The 19,977-nt window shown below is 48.7% G+C and overlaps 1 protein-coding gene and 2 pseudogenes across 4 annotated transcripts; 1 reads left to right on the forward strand and 2 right to left on the reverse strand.

Annotated features, from left to right (window-relative positions):
* The first annotated feature begins 255 nt into the window (after positions 1-255).
* On the forward strand, positions 256-864 carry LOC308437052 (cytochrome c oxidase subunit 5A, mitochondrial-like; annotated as a pseudogene). The gene has a single exon. The product of its transcript is annotated as a cytochrome c oxidase subunit 5A, mitochondrial-like (transcript).
* Positions 865-1,572: 708 nt separating this feature from the next.
* On the reverse strand, positions 1,573-5,376 carry LOC308437028 (H-2 class I histocompatibility antigen, D-D alpha chain-like; the record flags this gene model as incomplete). 2 transcript variants are annotated; one of them, XM_080938072.1, is made up of 7 exons in its annotated part: positions 1,573-1,680; positions 2,053-2,085; positions 2,264-2,380; positions 2,508-2,783; positions 4,314-4,589; positions 4,803-5,072; positions 5,273-5,376. In XM_080938072.1, 7 exons carry the CDS (start codon positions 5,343-5,345, stop codon positions 1,676-1,678), a joined length of 1,050 nt encoding a protein of 349 aa, XP_080794198.1. In that variant the 3' UTR covers positions 1,573-1,675. The 2 variants fall into 2 exon arrangements, with proteins under 2 accessions (XP_080794198.1, XP_080794197.1); XM_080938071.1 differs by having other exon boundaries at positions 4,803-5,132; positions 5,273-5,336.
* A 10,344-nt stretch (positions 5,377-15,720) lies between these two features.
* On the reverse strand, positions 15,721-19,570 carry LOC308437027 (H-2 class I histocompatibility antigen, D-B alpha chain-like; annotated as a pseudogene). The gene is made up of 7 exons: positions 19,507-19,570; positions 19,037-19,390; positions 18,577-18,852; positions 16,783-17,058; positions 16,539-16,655; positions 16,329-16,361; positions 15,721-15,947 (listed from the first exon to the last, which is right to left on the reverse strand). The product of its transcript is annotated as an H-2 class I histocompatibility antigen, D-B alpha chain-like (transcript).
* Positions 19,571-19,977: the final 407 nt, after the last annotated feature.

The raw sequence follows: 19,977 nt of genomic DNA on the forward strand, positions 1-19,977 counted from the left end.
GGAAAGGAGGTGAGAAAAGCCACCAATCCCTGAACAGAAAAATCCCATAGCAGTGTCATGGCTCAGCCTGCCTAGGGTGTATAGTCGGAGCTAGACTTCTTTATAAAGAATTGAACCTTGGACAGAGCACTCTCTCTCTCTCTCTCTCTCTCTCTCTCTCTCTCTCTCTCTCTCTCTCTCTCTCTCTCCTCTGCTTTAAAGAGACTCTATAACCGGCTTCTTTTCGGCCCCAGCCAGAGCGCTGCTGTTGCTGTCATGCTCTCCGCTGCCCTCCGTCGCTGTACCCTAGCCGCAGCCACCCGAGGCCTCCAGCACCCGGTCTCGGGTCCCAGCCCTGCCGCTGCTGTCTCTTCCATTCGCTGCTATTCTCATGGGTCACACGAGACAGATGAGAAGTTTGATGCTCGCTGGGTGACATACTTCAACAAGCCAGACATTGATCCCTGGGAATTTGTAAAGGGATGAATACACTTGTTGGCTATGATCTGGTTCCTGATCCCAAAATCATTGATGCTGCCTTGTGGGCATGTAGATGGTTAAATGATTTTGTTAGTGCTGTTCGCATCTTGGACGTTGTTAAAGACAAAGCAGGACCTCATAAGGAAATCTACCCCTATGTCATCCAGGAACTTAGACCAACTTTAAATGAATTGGGAATCTCCACTCCAGAGGAACTGGGCCTTGACAAAGTGTAAACTCCCTTTGATGGGCTTCCCAAGGACTTAACTGCTATTGCTACTTGATTGAAACAGTTGCCTGAAAATGTTTTATTTGAACAAATTTTCCTTTGAGTATCAAACCATGTAATAGTAACTTGGACTTTAATAAAGGGAAATGAGTTTGACCTGAAAAAAAAAAAAAAAAGACTCTATAGAAGAAGCTCCAGGTAAGTGATGACAGTTCCTCTCAGTCCTTGCAGGAACCACAGAGAAGCATCTGACAGGACACAGGTACAACAGAAATCTAGAAAAGAGAGCTGAGGAGCCATCTTAGATTTGGAGGAGGTCAAGAGAAACTCAGACTAGCTCAGGAGATTGACACAGAGAAAGGATTTCTAAAGAGCTGGCAGTTGAGTTGTAGCTTCGGGCTTATGAATAGATATCTCAGATAGAGTTAAGGAAATAACGTTTCCTCGCCGAGCAGCAGATTTTTCCTCAGTTTATGACCCTGTGTCTTTATTCCTTTAAATATGAGATGATTTAAATGGTTACAGGCATATGAGCAGGATGTTGCTCTCCTGTAATACAGAGCCATCCACAATGCAGAGCAACATCACTGAAAAAAAAAGCAGAAATCACCACACACACCAAAAAAAAAATCTATTCTCAATCCATTAATTTAACAATCAATCAACCCTCAGGCCAAAGACGTTAACAATCAAGTTCACATTCAGAGTTTTGTTCTGGTGTGAAGTGAGGAGCTGCAGCTCAGGGCAGCATGGAGCTCACAGGATACAGATGTCCCCAGTGTTTGGAGGACCAGGAAGGGAACACAGGCAGTGCAGGGACAGGGTCCTGTTGGGCAGGGTAGACTAGGCTCCGTATTTCTTCATGCTGAGCCCATAGGCTCACAGGAAACATCAGACAAGGTTGTCTCAGAAAACTGAGGGCTCTGGATGTCACAGGAGAGACCTGAACACACTGTCTGTCACTTTGTCCCCTGCAGGCAGCTGTCTTCATGCTAGAGAAAGAGAGTCACGAACCATCAGTGTGAAGTCAGCATCCCAACAACTCACCACTCACAGGGGATTCTGGGAGTTCCTGAAACCCAATCATGTCCACATTGCCCCTCCCCAGTCAGGTCCCACAGTGTCACCATTAGAATCTAGGAGAGACACATCAGAGCTCTGGGGGCTGTCCCTGCCTAGGGTAAAACAAAACAAATGTATACATATATGTATGTGTATATTAATGTGGATGTATCTGTGTATATTTATGTATTCCTAGCAAGGTGAAACTCAGGCCCTTGAATATTTCTGTGGAGGATCCTTTATGAATTCCCAAATTCCCAAAACCTCCAGCTTCACTCCAATGTCCTCACCCCCACACTCACCTGGAGCTGGAGAGTAGTCTCCTCCTTTTCCACCTGTGAGAAGAAAAGCTGTGAGAGTTCAAGGAAGATTTTGACACTGGGAAGTCTCCAGAACTGACATCAGACTCAATTGGAGACAGTAGCAATGTGGGGTGTGGCTGTGTTTCCCATAAATGTGCAGAGCACTGTTCTAAAGGAGGCTGAGAGAAAACTCAGACCCTCCCTTTCCTACCTGTGTTTCTCCTCCTCTTAATCAAAACAGCCACCACAGCTCCAATGGCGACCACAGCTCCAAGGACAGCCAGAGCAGCAATGATCACCATGTTAGAGTCAGTGGATGCAGGAGGCTCTGGGAAGGACAGGTACAGAAAAGGAAGGTGAGGGTCATGACCCCAGCTCTCAGCCCTGACCAGCTCAGGGTCTGCAGAAGGCTCCAGCTTTCCCTGACCCCAGCTCTGTACCCACGCCCTCCTTACCCCATCTCAGGGTGAGGGGCTGAGGCAGCCCCTCATGTTCCACATGGCATGTGTAATTCTGCTCCTTCCCAGAAGGCACCACCACAGATGCCCACTTCTGGAAGGTTCCATCCCCTGAGGGCCTGGTCTCCACAAGCTCCATGTCCTGGGTCAGGTCCTCCCCATTCAACTGCCAGGTCAGGGTGATGTCAGCAGGGTAGAAGCTCAGGGCCCAGCACCTCAGGGTGACTTCACCTTCAGATCTGGGGTGATGGGCTACATGGGCCTTTGGGGGATCTGTGTGGAAGATTTAAGAAGTCACATCGTTAATAAGATCAATTGAGATCTACATAAGACACAGTTAAATCAATGATGACACTGAATTGTGTGTCTCACACTTCAACTGTCATCACACTAGTGACCTGCAGGTACAGCTGGTCCCTCAGCACAGAACTGCACATTTTCCTGAGGGACTCAGAGGCTAAGAGGGAATCCACAGGAGCCAGTGGATCAACATGGCCGTCCTCATGTGATGCTCTATAGCATGAGACAGGGAGCCCAAAATGGAATATGGAATAGAAAATAAATAATTTAATATGTGTTTGAGTTCACATTAAAATTAGAAATTAGGGCCATGTGCTACTGGAAGGCTGCCACTACTGAGAGTCTAACACTGTGGTCATCTTGCTGACCAGCATTAACTGTTGGTCCAAGTGATCAACCATCAGGAAGTGTGTAGCAGAAATGTGGTGAACTCTGACACTTAGCCCGAGAAAATGACTCCCAGATCCTGACTCTGGAGTGACAAGGTACATGTGTGTCACACAGGATCCCTGGAGTGTGCTGTGGAACCCAGTGCAGCACTCACTGGAACACAGTGGGCTCACAGGGACTGTGGATCTTCCCTCTCACTCCAGCCCTGGATTGTAGAAGACCCTGTCACTCAGAAAGTCCAATTCCTGATTCACTGTGGGGAGCACTGTGACTTGTGGGGGCAGAGGAAGAGCAGGAGGCTTCTGGATGTTTAGTTCTGACAGGAAACAATCTAAGTTCACAAGAATCTCTCCTTTAATGAGAACCCTGATTGAACTTGTCTAATTATCCAGATTAGCAGTTAACCCTGGCACATGGGAGACTGATACCAAAGCTAATACAAGGGTGGGGAGAAACTGGATCAATGCAGTTCAGACAAAAACTGAGTAGACCCTAAATGAGACATTCAAAAAAAAAAAAGTAAATAAAAAGGAAAGTAATAAATGAGAGGAAAAAAATTTTTAAAAAATTTTAATTCCACAATTTATATTATCACCGGTACCCCAAAAGGGTTCATGTGACCATTCTCCACTGTATGGAGAGAAATGGGGCATGGAAGAAATGCAATCCCCAAAGACAGGGAAGGATCTGCAAGAATGTATTCTCTGCAAAGTTCGAGAAACTGGAGAAAACAGTCTTATGTAGTGCAGCCCATGTCTCCTATCAGAGAAAGGAGACTTCTGGTCCTGAGGTGTAACACACTCAGCAGGACAGGAGTCAGTGTCCACACACAGCTGTGGAGAGAGAAGCTGCCTGAGACAGACCATGGCTGACAGCAGGGAGCCCCCGCTGTTCTGTCAGGAAACACTCTCCTTCCCCCTGAGACAGACTTGAACTCTGCAGAGAGAAGGCTGAGCCCTGGGAGTCAGTGCAGTCACTGAGAGGAGGGATCAGGAGACCCAGGGACACTCTTTCCCTCTGAGACAGGGGCATCACCCAGCTGAGGGTTTCTTCTTCCCCAGGACTGAGCCCCAGCCCGAGGGCAGAGGGAGGAGCTGCCCGCGGCCCCAGCACCTGAGCGCAGCAGCGTCTCCTTCCCGAGCTCCAGGTATCTGCGGAGCCACTGCATGCACTCGCCCTCCAGGTAGGCCCTGAATCTGTCTGCAGCACCAGCCTGCTCCCACTTGCGTCGGGTGATGAGCGCCGCCGTGTCCGCCGCCGTCCACGTTTTCAGGTCTCCGTTCAGTGCGATGTAATCGAGGCCGTCGTAGGCGTGCTGATTATACCCGCGGAGGAAACGCCCGTCTGACCCCAACTCGCAGCCATACATCCACTGGAAGGTGTGAGAGCCTGTGGGACCCCGAGGTCAGCCCCGCCCACCCGCCCCGGCCTCGGTCACAACCCCGCCCACCCGCCCCGGCCACGCCCGCCAACTTTGGTAAACCAAAAGGAAACCGGTCCGGGTCGGTTCTACTCTTGAACCTCGGACTTGGGACCCCGGACGTCTCCGTCCTGAGTGTTGGGACGTGGAGGGGTCGTGACCTCCGACCCGGGGTCACTTACCGCCCTCGCTCTGGTTGTAGTAGCAGAGCGCGGTCCTCAGACTCCCTCGGAAACTCTGCTCATTGCTCTTGGCTCTCCGTGTCTGCTCCTCCCAAAACTCCGGCTCCACCTGCTCCATCCACCGCGCGCGCGGCTCGGCTTTCGGATTCTCCGCGTCGCTGTCGAAGCGCACGAACTCCGTGTCATCCACGTAGCCGACAGCGATAAACCGGGGCTCCCCGTGGCCGGGCCGGGACACGGCGGTGTGGAAATTCCGCATCGAGTGTGAGCCTGGGGGCGGCGCGCGGTGAGACCCCGACCTCCTCCCGGGACCCCGGGCGGGTGCGCGGGTCGTGAGGGGAGCAGGGCGCGGGGTCGGGACGCGGGTGGAGAAGGGCGGAAAGTAAGGTGGGCGACGCGGGGACGCGGCTTCCCCTTGCCGCCCCCGCCCCTCCCCGCAGAGGCCGTTTCCCTCCCGACCCCGCACTCACCCGCGCGGGTCTGGGTCGGGGCCAGGGCGGCCGCCAGCAGCAGGAGCAGCGAGCGCGGCGCCATCACCCCCATCGGTGATCACCGGCGTCTGAGTCCCGCGGGCTGCGGGGACTGTAGAGTCAGTGCCCGCGGAGATGCTGATTGGTTTCCCGGGATCTCGCCACCCAATAGGAATGAGATCCGCCGGCGCGTCATCAGTGTCCGGGCAGAAGGACTTGACACAGGTTAGGAGGTGAAGTGAAACTGGGGAGATGGGGAATCCCCAGCCCTGGGCTTCCCTGCCCAGACCTCACTGCCTGGGGACTGACACTTTGCCTGAATCCTGTGCTGTGGACAGAGCGCTGTTTGTCATGGTGTCTGTCTTTCTAATCCAGAATCTGTCAGACGACAGGAGAGACCTGCAGGCCAGACTCTCACTGTCCTCTCCTCCACCCTTCCTCTTCCTTCTTCTCTTCAGAGTCAGACCCTGGAGTCTTCTAGAAGAAAAGCCACTTCCGGGTATACCATGGCTACACAAGCCCCACAAGGACCCTACAGAGACCAGGCTCTGTTCTCCTCAGAGGGCGGTTCACACTGCCAAGCCTGAGTGCAGGACTCTCATCTGTAAAGAGGAGACTTTGCCTCTTCCCCCAGGATCTGTCTTCTCACCCTCGGGCTAAGACCCAGACTCCTGTTTATTCACAGAAGAAGCTTCTGTAGCTCCAGATGGGTGTTTGATTTACAAGGATCTTCATTCCCGGTCCTGAGATTGTCTGTGTGGACTTGGGTCATTGTCTCTGCACCGTAGACCCCCTTGTCTTCTGGGAAGAGGATTTGGTATCAACGGGAACATAAATTTTATGAATCCCCCCCATTCTCCACAGTTTGTCCCAAGGTTCTCCACTGTTTATCCAAACGTGGTTACCATCAGGAACTGTAGGGTTGTGTACATCTGTCCTGTGGTATGTCCCATGCCCCCCCTTTAACCTACCTGACCAATAGGGACATCCTTCATAGGTATTAACGTTCCTAAGGCATGGCGGGTCTGGTTGTCAAGGAAACAAGCAAAGGAATCAGCAGTGGCATTCGTGCACAGGAGTCATGATGGGTTTCTCACATCTGCTAGTGAGCAGTCAGTCTCCATCCCCGAGGATCTGGTTCCTCCCAGGAGGTTTCCCTGACATTAAACAAGTATCAGGAGGGGTGCGGCTAGCCATGGAGGTCAGCAGGGTTACAACAGTCATGAGAATGGTGGAGAAGGAGCCTCTGGGGGGTTGAGGGGGAACAGCTACATCGAGCTGTATCCATGAGGACAGGAGTGTCCTTCCAGGTGATCTGGTTGTGTGCCCTCGGGTGTCTGCGTGGTCTCCTCTTTGTTTTCTCTGTGATCCCCAGGTGCTCCATCTTTCTGACTGGAGGGGTCTCATCGGACATTGCAGGCAGGGACCCAGACAGTGTGACGTTGGACCTGTGAAAAGATACATTCAAATTCCCTTCCTGTATACAATAGGGTATCTGTCCCCTCCTGTACCTGTCAAATGGGTTTGTATTGGTATATGTGGTGGTGGACTCCAGTGATAGACAAGGGGAGGTTTGTCTTGGGCATAGAAGTTGAACACATTCAGTGTAAATAGTACCAGGTTTAATCCAGTATTTGGTGGTGGGATCCTTGTGTTTAAGTACTTTTTTTAGGTGTTTGACTTCTTCTTTCAATAACAGCTTGGCCCTAAAGATGTAAGGAACACCATTATGGTGGACAATTTTCCACGTCTTGAAGAAATTTTATAATAGATGGCCCTTGAATGTTGGCCTAGTATTAGTTTTGCTATGAAGAGGGACCCCCATGATAGCAAAGTGGAAAGTGCAATTAATTAATTTTTTTGGAATAGGTACCAATGGTTACAAATACAAATTTTTGTGTACCAAATGATGGGATGTGGGTGACATTATTCTTGGAAGGGGGCATTAGCCTTATGGCCTCTGGGTTTGGTATCCAATTTTATAGCAGGGGTGGGAATTAGAGAGGCAGAGAAGGAGCAAGTTCTGAGGGTACGTTTGAGTTATTTTATGGAGGTATTGGGGAATTGAGCTGAAGGCCTTTCAGGTAAATATGGGTCAGCTGATGGGAGTTCCTTAGCGGTCTTACTTTCAGGTTAACATGGGTCAGTGGATGGGAGTTCCTTAGCGGTCTTACTTTCAGGTTAACATGGGTCAGTGGATGGGAGTTCGTTAGCAGTCTTATTTTCAGGTTAACATGGGTCAGCTGATGGGAGTTCGTTAGCGGTCTTACTGGCTGATGTGTTGCCATCAGAGAGGAGTCTGATGAAGGATGAGTGTGACTGCACATGGTTGATTAAAAATGGATATGTTCTAGTATATAGTATTTTTGAAATCTTATTGAATAATAGGGAAAGATGGTTCCCACCAAGTCTGACATGGGAGCAGGCTAGGCACGGGAGGAAGTTGACCACATAAGTGTCGTCTGAATATAGATTAGATGGTTCTTTCAGGTGTGTTAGGACCAGGAAGATGGAATACAGTTCTTTCTTTCTTTATTTTTTATTTTATTTTATTTTTTTGTTTCTCATTGTCACCTTTATTGATATGGAAAACAGTATTAAGAGTTTTTAATAGTTCAGAGAGTAAGAAATGGTCATCGCTGCAGAATTTGCTTCAAGAACCTATAAATAGTTCCCTTCCATGAACACAACCAAATGTGTATTTTATTTTAATTTGCATTTTGAGAATTTTAAATATGAGTCTTTACATCACTTTCATTCCTTCTCCCCTCCAAATCCTTCTGTGCCTCCAACATCCTCTCAGGCTCATCAGCTCCTCCTTAGTCATTGTCATTATTATACCCTTTACAATAATATTGCTCAAAACTTTAGGGATGATCAGAAAAACAGTGATCGGCTTATCTTTGGAAGAGATTTATTCTCTCTTTCTCAGCAGACATTAATTACTTGTTGCTTATGATGGGACCTTGCAAGAGTTCCCTGATCCGTGCTGAAATGTCAACTGGTGTTTCCACCATGCAAGTCTTAATTAGGTAATAAAGGTCTGTTGTTTGTTTGTTGGGTTTTACATCTAATGCTTATACAATCTGTATCCCTGTAGAAGGAAATACCTTACAGCAGACATTCTGGTCCTCTGTCCCTTAGACTTTTTATGTCCTCTATTAGACCAGTGTTCCCTGAGTCTTAAGTGCGGGAGTTGTCTTGTAAACATATGTGTTGGTGCTGAACACATCATAAGCAGATGCTCTTTGTATTTTTGACTGATTGTTGAGTTTCTATAAGAGTCTCCATCTTCTGCAAAAAGAAGTTTCTTTGGTGAGGTGCGCAAACCTCATTTTCTGTGCATGTAAGAATATGTAGTTAGAAATGGTAATGGTAGGCTTTCTGCTAGAGTCCATGACTTCACACAAGGTTGTAACTGATATTTAATAACTGATGGCTGTAAGGTTACCTTGACTTTAAAGGCTACATTTTAATGGATTTTTCAGCTATACTTAATAAATGAATTCAAGTATACATGCATTAAAAAAGATCTTTTTTCTTTCCTAAATAACAAGAAGTCCAAAACCGGACAGCTGGTATCTTTGGTTCAGAATCTCCAAATGTGAGTTCCAAGTCTCTAATTCTTTTGGCTTTTGTTCTTTCATGCTCACTAGATTATTCCTGCAAATCCAGGCATCACGACCTTCCTCTTCAGGTGCATGAAATCTAATTTCAGGAAGCATCTAGCTCTGAAGGGTTTTGCAGTGCGCTGCTTAAGAACTACAGGTTACCATTTGGAGCTGTTGGTACTGGGAACACTGGGATAAGGGAGTGTTTAAGAAGACTGTTGGGGACTGAGGGAGGAATGATGGCGAGAAATGTTAGAAGAGGCTGGGCTTGAAACTGAGAGGAGGGCTGGAAGTCAGTTAAGAAAACGGGTTACTGTTGAAAATACACACACACACACACACACACACACACACACACACACACACACACACACACTTTACAATTGTTGTCCTACCTGGGCATTACAAAGGGAGATTTGATTTCCAGTAGCATAGAACAAAAGGCAGGAAAAGGAAGGATGGATACTTTGTTTCAAAAAAAAAAAAAAAAAAAAAAAAGCAAACAAAGTGTTTATTAAGGCTTTTCTTGGGCCACACCCCACAAGGGTTTCAGCTGCAGTTTTCTTTCCACTTTCACTCACATTGGCTACTTTGTTTATGAAAAGGACTTGACTGAGCAACTGGAATAAATACAGGGAGAAATGGAGAAGCTTGTGAATCAAAACATGAAGAAAAATGGAAAAGAAGAGAATTCGTTCCTCTCTCTGCTTTCTGAGAAAGTAACAGAGCCGGTTGTGCAGCTAGAGAAACTAGCACAGAGGCAGACAAGTTTGTGAAATGTCAGGAAATGGAGAACAAATATGCTCATTCCCAGTGACTGAGAGAGAGAGAGAGAGAGAGAGAGAGAGAGAGAGAGAGAGAGAGAGAGAGAGAGACAGAGACAGAGAGAGACAGAAAGAGACACACACAGAGAGAGTTTTCCCTAGGGAAAAAGAGGGGGAGAAATTGGGTCAGAGGGCAGTCAGGCCAAAATGGGGAATGGGAGGCGGGTTGGATGAGACAGCCATGTTCAGGAGACAGAGATAAACCCACAGCACCTTTTGGAGACAGGCTGTCCTGGGTCACAGAATCACCAACAGCATTCCAAGGAGTGACACAGCTTATGCCCACTAATGGAGATGATCCACAGGGTTCTGACAACATAGGATGGGGTGCTATAGAAATGGTGGATGTAAGGCATTTGGAAGAGGCAATGGTGTCTTATGGGATGCACTCGCCCTATGTGAATCAAACTCTAAATAATTAGACTCCTCATAATAGAATTATTTCCCAGGACTGAGGAGGGTTGGTAACAGCTGATCTCCAGGCTGGTCCTAAATTGCAATGGCTGCCATGACAGAAGAAGCCAGGGATTTGGAACAGCACAGAGGGAGGGGAAGGAACACAGCACAGGTCGTTTGATAGGTCCTATGTGCTGCTCTACAAGAACAGGTTTGATGTGAAGATACACTCTTAGAAGAAGGTTGTTTAGCACCTTTAAGAGCTAGAAACAAAGCCGAGAAGCCTGGAAAGAAGCCCACATGACTTAGAGGCAGGACAGGCAATTCCCAACCATAGACACCTGATGAGATGGCTGCAGGCTCAGGAGATATCATGGCCACAGTAAGACGGGATGGGGAACTTGGAGAACCCTCCAGCTTCTCAGGCTCAGGCTCCAGAGTGAGCCATCAAAGCCACCAGATAACCAGAGTCTGGATCCAACAGCAACAACAAAAGTAAAAGAAACCAACGCTCCGATGTGGGGGGCTGTGCAGGGGATTCGCGGTTCCTCAGTGTGGCCCTTCTGTGTGACCCGGACAGTTTCCGGGGCATGTGAAGCCGGCCAGCAGTTCCTGGACTCCACAGTCTGCAGTCTTGGAGGGACATTTGACACAGCCCAGTCTGTCCTCACGACCCCTGGGAGCCGCGATACCGCTGAAGGCCGCCAGGGGGCAGCAGGACACAGGAGTAGGAGCCGGTCTGGTTCAGGATCACCTAAGGGGCTGTGAGCTTTGAATTCTGGGGAAGGCAGGGTTTCTTTCGCCTATGCTCTCTTCATACTCAACACCACACTCTCCAGTCACTGTGACACACACACACACACACACACACACACACACACACACACACACTAATAATGTGATTGTGGTACTTGGCATGCTGAGGTGAGGCAGGAGGATCAAAGATTCAAGGTCAGTACTGGAGAGATCACTCAGAGGTTGAGAGTACTAACTTGCTCTTCTTTAAGTCCTGAGTTATTGAATTCTCAGACATCACATGGTGGCTCACAACCATCTATAACAAGATCTGGCGCCATCTTCCGGCGGACATGCACATATACAGTCAGAACACTGTAGATAATAAATCTTTAAAAAAAAGAATTCAAGGTCAACATGAACTAAAACAAGACATAACAACACAAACAGTATAAATGAACAAACATATAGTCATCATTGAGCAGTAGCATTAGGGGCCACTTGTTAGGGGAATTTGGTAGATTTTCTCTTTCATTGCTGAATCCCAAAGATCAGTGTGTAAATCTAGTGCGTAGGACCTTAGCATCCTGCACTAAGGTTAGGAGGTATTCCTGCCTGCAGTAGTGATTCCCAATATTGTTCAGGGATCTCTTTCTTTAAAGAAATCTTATTTACCTCCATTTTATTTTGTTCTTTTAAAAAATATTTTTATATATATGGATATTTTGCCTCCATGTGTGTGTGTGTTCACCACGTGCATGGAGTGACCCAGGCGGCCAGAAGAGGGCGCCCTATCCCCTCTGAGATGGAGTTACACGTGGGTGAGAGCTGGGAACTGAGCCCAGGTCCTCTGGGACAGCAGTAAGCATTCTTTACCTCTGAACAATTTCTCCAGATCCATATTTTACTCGGAATTGACACCATTTTTATTTTCATGCTTTGGCTCTGTGTGATTTTTTTCTCTGCGGCACAGGACCTCACTCAAGCCTGAGCCTCCTAACTAACCCGCAAAGAAAGTTTGAACAGGAGAATCCCTGGGTTCCTCAGGGTCGCAGAGTCCAAGAGAAGGAGCTTCCCAATCTGTTCCCACAGTGCTCAGTCTATCCAACATCGGATGTCCTCCAGCACCAATGCAGCACTGGTCACATAACCCACACACAGAACAGTCCAGATGCCCTGTGTGAGTTTATATTTAGAAAACCTACTTTAATAAGCTTACTTAAATGTTTTAACTTCTTTTCTAGCTCACCGCCCAACAGAAGTAGTAAAAGGAAAGGTTAATGGGGGCAAAGGAAGATGCGGACCTGTATAGAAATAGTCCTTTGGAGAGAGTCCAATCTGTATTGTCAGGATATCAGTAAACGAGTTCACATGATTGTGAGCAATGGTCTTTCAATCCAGAAGCAACTCTGAAGCTCTACCAACTGGCCTCAGTCTGCAGGAACAGAAGGAAGCTGCTGGAACACCACCAGAAGTTCTTTGATTCATTTCTTTCTACAAAGTCAAGACAAACTATCAGCAAAGAAGGCAAGGCTGACCAATGCCTGGGCATCACCAGCGAAGACCAGCCTCAGCAAAGCCCAAGGAAGAGCAGCAAAGAAGGCAAGGTGAACCAATGCCACACAGCATCGTCAGCGCTCTGCTGGGTTATATTTAAACCTTTTCCAAATATAATGTGTTTTCTCAAGAGGACATCTCTCAAACTCTAGCAAAGCATCACATTCCCCCTTTTCCAGGCAGCTTCCAGACAACTTCATGTGTCTGCTTCAGCAAATACATTATCTCATAAGACAGTTTCCAGAAAAACATCACACGGCACAACTGAGTCTCCAAGGAATCCAGAAATTTCCAATTCAGGCCTGGTATTCCAAGATTAGGTCCTCAGACCAGCTGGCTGCATTACTAAAGCTCTTCTTGTAGTCCACCCATGTCTGTCTCTAACAGCTAGTCTCTAATTTCATCTCTAGATAAAAGCTTTAGTGCTGGCCTTTGAAATAACAGAAATCCTTTGTCTACTGAATGGTTTTCAAACATTGGAAATGTGGCTCGGTGACTAGAATTCTCAACTTGTACACCACAGGCCCTGGGTTCAAATTCTCAACACCTCCATAATCAGGGCAGTGGCACACAGGCCAGGATAGTGAGGTGACTCCTCATGGAAAGAGAGAACTGGATCCCCAATGTTGTCTTCTGACTCCCTCTGCCCCAACACACACACCGCAGCTGGGGAGTGCCCTCCTTCACACACTGTACACATACAGCGATAATTTAAATTCACAACACATGAAATAGTTTTAAATACTGTGCTTATCCTTGCATGGTTTGCCCTTCAATCATTCCAAAAGCTTCTCATCACAATGTGGGTTTGAACATAGGAAAATTTGCACCCTGGAAAGTCAGGAGGCAAATTTATACATATTTGTTTTTGTGTCCTTCAACATGAAGCCATCATGGTTCCTTTTTATTTTTATTGCACTGATTTAATAGTTATGTGTAGGGATGTGTGTGATGCCGTGTGAGGCTCAGAGGAGAACTTACGGGAGTCAGGTCTCTCCTTTCACCATGAGGCTTCAGTGGATCAAACTAAGGGAGCCAGGCCTGGTGGCAAGAACGTTTACACTCTGAGCCATCTCAATGGTTACCAGAACACTGGGTTTGTTTGGATGTATCCTTTAAAAAGCTTCTTCATTCCTGGACTTGGCACAGTCAAGAGGTACCCACCATGACATTAGAAAAAGCATTTACTGGTCAGATAGGTGCCAGCATTGCCTTGGGTGACTCTGGAGAACCAAGCCTTCCTGCTCAGGTCCGACCTGTGGTAGTGTCAGCCAGCTGCTGCCCATGAGAGGTCAAAGCTTTTAAATTCAGACTTCATTTTAGAGAACTGAAATCAGGCAAACTAACAGAGAGGTTCTGAGCATTAGTTCTCAAGTTACCTCCCAACAAAACCTGAGCCTAGTTCCAGTCTCTAGACTAACCCACAACAGGACTTACATCTCCTGGTTATACTTCCAACCAATCTGCACTCCAGATTACAAGCCCAACCCTGTCTAATGACCACCAATACAGAGGGAAACAGAAATTAAGTTTATGATATGACTCCCAGCACCAGCCAGTTATATTAAAGGCCGTAGTAAATTCCCAATTAGATGTTTGCACACTCACCCCAACTTGCTGCTTACTATAAAGCCTTCCCAGATACATATTCACGGTTCCTCATCACTAAAACAGTACTGCATGATTGCAGTGCCCTGATAAGCCCAAGCTAGATCAAATAAAAAGGCTCTACTGAGATCACATCAGATCAGCTCCTGACTGGTTTTGGGGGATCACTAACATTTCCCTGGCACTACACCTGGAAGATCCCATGTTTGCACTGCGAGCTTGGGGGTCACTGTATTAGTTACTGTGGTCCTTTGAATAAGATGATCCCCATATTCTTCGTCATTTGAATACTTAGTTCCCAGTCGGCTCTGTTGGGGCAAGCTTAGGATGTGTGGCTTTGCTGGTGGAAGTGTGTCGCTGGGGGACATGGTTGGAGGTGTGAGCTCTCAGCGTTGCTGCTGTCATGTCTGTGTCTGCTGTCATGATGCTGATGGACTCTTAACTCTTTGGGACCCTAATACCCAGATGAACCTTCTATAAGGTTCCTTGGACATGTGTTTTATCACAGCAACACAAAGTAACTAATAGAGTTCCATTTTCATCACTGTGGTTCAATATCTGACAAGACACAGCTCAGGGACAAAGGGCTTATCCTGGCTCACTGTGGTCTCTAATGCTAAATCCCTCAAAGTGGCGGCAGGCCCTTCCTTCCTGTTCCAGCCTATGGACCACTTCAGTAAAATGTTCCACAGGAGCTGTCCAAACAGGGGCTCCTGTTGAAATAGCAGCTCCATGACATCTCCTCAGCCTGCAGACATCGCAGGAGCTGTCCATGGTGGGAAACTTCTTTCCTGCTTCAGCCTGCTGCCTTGGTGAAACACCTCAGGAGCTGTCCTCAGTGGTGACACCTCTCCAGTCCCCTCCAGTCCTCATAGAAATGGAACCTCAGCAAAAGCCAGCTGCATCTGGGAAGGATGACCCACACTAATCCATGGGCTTGATGCCAAGGAAAAAAACATGAAAAAAGCCACCAATCCCTGAACAGAAAAACCCCATAACAGTGTCATGGTTCAGCCTGCCTAGGGTGTATAGTCGGAGCTGGACTTCCTTATAAACAATTGGACCTTGGACAGAGCACTCTCTCTTTCTCCCTCTCCCTCCTCATCTTTAAAGAGACTCTATGGAAGGGGCTCCAGGTAAGTGATGGCAGTTCCTCTCAGCCCTTGCAGGAACCACAGAGAAGCATCTCACAGGACACAGGTAAAACAGAAATCTAGGAAAGAGAGCTGAGGAGCCATCTAATATTTGGAGGAGGACAAGAGATACGCAGACTAGCTCAGAAGACTGACACAGAGAAAGGATTTCTAAAGAGCTGCCAGTTGAGTTGTAGTTTCACGCTTATGAATAGATATCTCAGATATAGTTAAGGAAATAGAGTTTCCTCGCTGAGCTGCAGATTTTTCCTCAGTTTCTGACCCTGTGTCTTTATTCCTTTAAATATGAGATGATTTAAATGGTCACAGGCCTATGAGCAGGACTTTTCTCTCCTGTAATACAGAGCCATCCACAATGCAGAGCAGCAACACTGAAAAAAAGCAGAAATCACCACACACACCAAAAAAAAAAAATCTATTCTTAATCCATTAATTTAACAATCAATCAACCCTCAGGCCAAAGATGTTAACAATCAAGTTCACATTCAGAGTTTTGTTCTGGTGTGAAGTGAGGAGCTGCAGCTCATGGCAGCATGGAGCTCACAGGATACAGATGTCCCCAGTGTTTGGAGGACCAGGAAGGTTGGCTGAGGAAGGGAACACAGGCAGTGCAGGGACAGGGTCCTGGTGGGCAGGGCAGACTAGGCTCCATATTTCTTCACACTGAGCCCATAGGCTCACAGGGAACATCAGACAAGGTTGTCTAAGAAAACTGAGGGCTCTGGATGTCACAGGAGAGACCTGAACACAGCGTCTGTCACTGTGTCCCCTGCAGGCAGCTGTCTTCATGCTAAAGAAAGAGTCACGAACCATCAGTGTGAAGTCAGCATCCCAACAACTTACCACTCACAGGGGATTCTGGGAGATCCTGAAACCCAATCATGTCCACATTTCCCCTCCCCATTCAGGTCCCACAGTGTCACCTTTATAATCTGGGAGAGACACATCAGAGCTCTGGGGGCTGTCCCTGCCTATGGTAAAACAAAACAAATTTATACATATATGTATGTGTATATTAATGTGGATGTATCTGTGTATATGTATGTATTCCTACAAAGGTGAAACTCAGGCCCCTGAAGATTTCAGTGGAGGAGTCTTTATGAATTCCAAAATTCCCAAAACCTCCAACCTCACTCCGTTGGCCTCAGGACAATCTCACCCCCACACTCACCTGGGGCTGGAGTGTAGTCTCCTCCTCTTCCACCTGTGAGAAGAAAAGCTGTGAGACTTCAAGGAAGATCTAGACACTGGGAAGTTTCCAGAACTGACATCAGACCCACTTGGAGACAGTAGTGATGTGGGTGTGGCTGTGTTTCCCATAAATGAGCAGAGCACTCTTCTAAAGGAGGCTGAGAGAAAACTCAGACCCTCCCTTTCCTACCTGTGTTTCTCCTCCTCTTCATCACAACAGCCACCACAGCTCCAATGGTGGCCACAGCTCCAAGGACAACCAGAGCAGCAATGATCACCATGTTAGAGTCAGTGGATGGAGGAGGCTCTGGGAAGGACAGGTACAGGAAAGGAAGGTGAGGGTCATGACCACAGCTCTCAGTCCTGACAAGCTCAGGGTCTGCAGAAGGTTCTAGCTTTTCCTGACCCCAGCTCTGCACATACAGCCTCCTTACCCCATCTCAGGGTGAGGGGCTCAGGCAGCCCCTCATGTTCCACATGGCATGTGTATCTCTGTTCCTTCCCAGAAGGCACCACCACAGATGCCCACTTCTGGAAGGTTCCATCCCCTGAGGGCCTGGTCTCCACAAGCTCCATGTCCTGGGTCAGGTCCTCCCCATTCAACTGCCAGGTCAGGGTGATGTCAGCAGGGTAGAAGCCCAGGGCCCAGCACCTCAGGGTGACTTCACCTTCAGGTCATGGGTGATGGGTCACATGGGCCTTTGGGGGATCTGTGTGGAAGATTCAAGAAGTCACACAGTTAATAAGATCAACTGAGATCTACACAAGACACAGGTTAAATCAACGATGACTCTTCGACTGTCATCACACTAGTGACCTGCAGGTACAGCTGGTCCCTCAGCACAGAACTGCACATTTTCCTGAGGGACTCAGAAGCTAAGAGGGAATCCACAGGAGCCAGTGGATCAACATGGCCGTCCTCATGTGATGCTCTATAGCATGAGACAGGGAGCCCAAATGGAAGATGAATGGAAAATAAATAATTTAATATGTTTGAGTTCATATTAAAATTACAAAATAGGGCCATGTGCTGCTGGAAGGCTGCCACCACTGAGAGTCTAACACTGTGGTCATTTTGCTGATGGGCATTAACTGTTGGTCCAAGTGATCAACCATCAAAAAGTGTGTAGTAGAAATTTGGTGAACTCTGACACTCAGCCAGAGAAAATGACTCCCAGATCCTGACTCTGGAGTGAGAATGTACAGGTGTCACACAGGATCCCTGGAGTGTGCTGTGGACCCAGTGCAGCACTCACTGGAACACAGTGGGCTCACAGGGTGTGTGGATCCTCCCTCTCACTCCAGCCCTGGATTGTAAAAGACCCTGTCACTCAGAAAGTCCAATTCCTGATTCACTGTGGGGAGAACTGTGACTTGTGGGGGCAGAGGAAGAGCAGGAGGCTTCTGGATGTTTAGTTCTGACAGGAAACAATCTAAGTTCACAAGAATCTCTTCTTTAATGAGAACCCTGATTGAACTTGTCTAATTATCCAGGTTAGCAGTTAACCACGGCACATGGGAGAATGATACCAATGCTAATACAAGGGCGTGGAGAAACTGGATCAATGCAGTTCAGACAAAAACAGGCTAGAAGCAAAATAACACCTTCAAAAAACAAAATTAAAAAATTAAATAAAAAATAAGAGAAGAAAATAAAAGAAAAAGAAATTCCGCAATTTATATTCCTCCAGGTACCCCATAAGAGCTCATGTAACCATTCACCACCACAGTGGATAGTAATGGGGTGTTGAAGAAATGTAATCCTCAGAGACAGGGGAAAATCTGCAAGAATGTATTCCTTGGAAAGTTCTAGAAACTGGGGAAACCAGCCTAGTGTAGTGGAGCCCATCTCTCCTATCAGGGAAAGGAGACTTCCGGTCCTGAGGTGTGAGGGCTGACACACTCAGCAGGACAGGAGTCAGTGTCCACAGACTGCTGTGGGGAGAGAAGTTGGTCAGTGAGAGGCCATGGCTGACATTAGGAAGCCCCTGTCTTTAGGTAGGAAACTCTCTCCTCCACCACCACCGCACTCATGAGACAGACTTGAACTCTGCAGAGAGAAGGCTGAGCCCTGGGAGTCAGTGCAGTCACTGAGAGGAGGGATCAGGAGACCCAGGGACACTCTTTCCCTCTGAGACAGGGGCATCACCCCAGCTGAGGGTTTCTTCTTCCCCAAGACTGAGCCCCAGCCCAAGGGCAGAGGGAGGAGCTGCCCGCGGCCCCAGCACCTGAGCGCAGCAGCAGCTCCTTCCCGAGCTCCAGGTATCTGCGGAGCCACTGCATGCAGTCGCCCTCCAGGTAGGCCTTGTAATAATCTGCATAACCAGCCTGCTTCCACTTGTGTCGGGTGATGAGCGCCGCCGTGTCCGCCGCCGTCCACGTTTTCAGGTCTTCGTTCAGGGCGATGTAATCGCGACCGTCGTAGGCAAACTGATTATATCCGCGGAGGAAACTCCCTTCTGACCCCAGGTCGCAGCCAGACATCTTTTGTATGGTGTGAGAGCCTGCGGGACCCCACGGTCAGCCCCGCCCACCACCCGGCCCCGCCCACCAAGGACTCTAGCAAACTGAAAGGGAAACCGGTCCAGATAGGTTCTCCTGAAGAACCGAGGACTTGGGATCTGAGACGACTCTGTCCAGGATGTCAAGAAGAGGAGGGGTCGTGACCTGCGACCCGGGGTCACTCACCGCCCTCGCTCTGGTTGTAGTAGCCGAGCAGCGTCCTCAGACCCACTCGGTACCACTGCTGTTTGCCCTTGGCTCTCCCTGTGCCCCGCTCCCAATACTCCGGCTCCACCTGCTCCATCCACCGCGCGCGCGGCTCGTATCTCGGATTCTCCGCGTCGCTGTCGAAGCGCACGAACTCCGTGTCGTCCACGTAGCCGACAGCGATGTACCGGGGCTCCCCGAGGCCGGGCCGGGACACAACAGTTTTGAAATACCGCAGCGAGTGTGAGCCTGGGGGCGGCGCGCGGTGAGATCGGACCTCCTCCCGGGACCCCGGGCGGGTGCGCGGGCCGGGAGGGGAGCAGGGCGCGGGGTCTGGACGCGGGTGGAGAAGGGCGGAGGGTCAGGTGGGCGACGCAGGGACGCGGCTTCCCCGGTGCCGCCCCCGCCCCTCCCTGCAGAGGCCTTTTCCCTTCTGACCCCGCACTCACCAGCGCGGGTCTGGGTGGGAGCCAGGGCGGCCGCCAGCAGCAGCAGCAGCGTGCACGGTGCCATCGCCCCCATCTGAGATTAGGAGAATCTGAGTCACAAGTGCTGCTTGGACTTTATAACCATGGCCCGCGGAGATACTGATTGGTTCCCTGAGAGCACCGCCCAATGTACCTGAGACCTGCTTCCTTAGGAGGTCAGAGAGGGCATCAGAGCCCCAGGAGCTGTATAGGTGGCTCTGTGCAGCCTTGTGGGTGCTGCTCCAGGACAAGGAAAGGACAGGACTGAGCTGCAGGAGAAGGTGGTGTCTGAGGAGCAGAGTGAGGCGTCTTAGTGATGGTTTCCATGGCTGTGACCAAAAACAACATGAGAAAGAAAGGATTTCTTTATGTTTACACTTCCGCATCACAGTCTGTCATGGAAGTGATTCGGGGCAGGACTTTGAGGCAGGACTCTAGAGGTAGGAACTGAAG

This window comes from Micromys minutus (assembly GCF_963924665.1).
Source record: "Micromys minutus genome assembly, chromosome: 25".
Classification (NCBI taxonomy): Eukaryota; Metazoa; Chordata; class Mammalia; order Rodentia; family Muridae; genus Micromys; species Micromys minutus.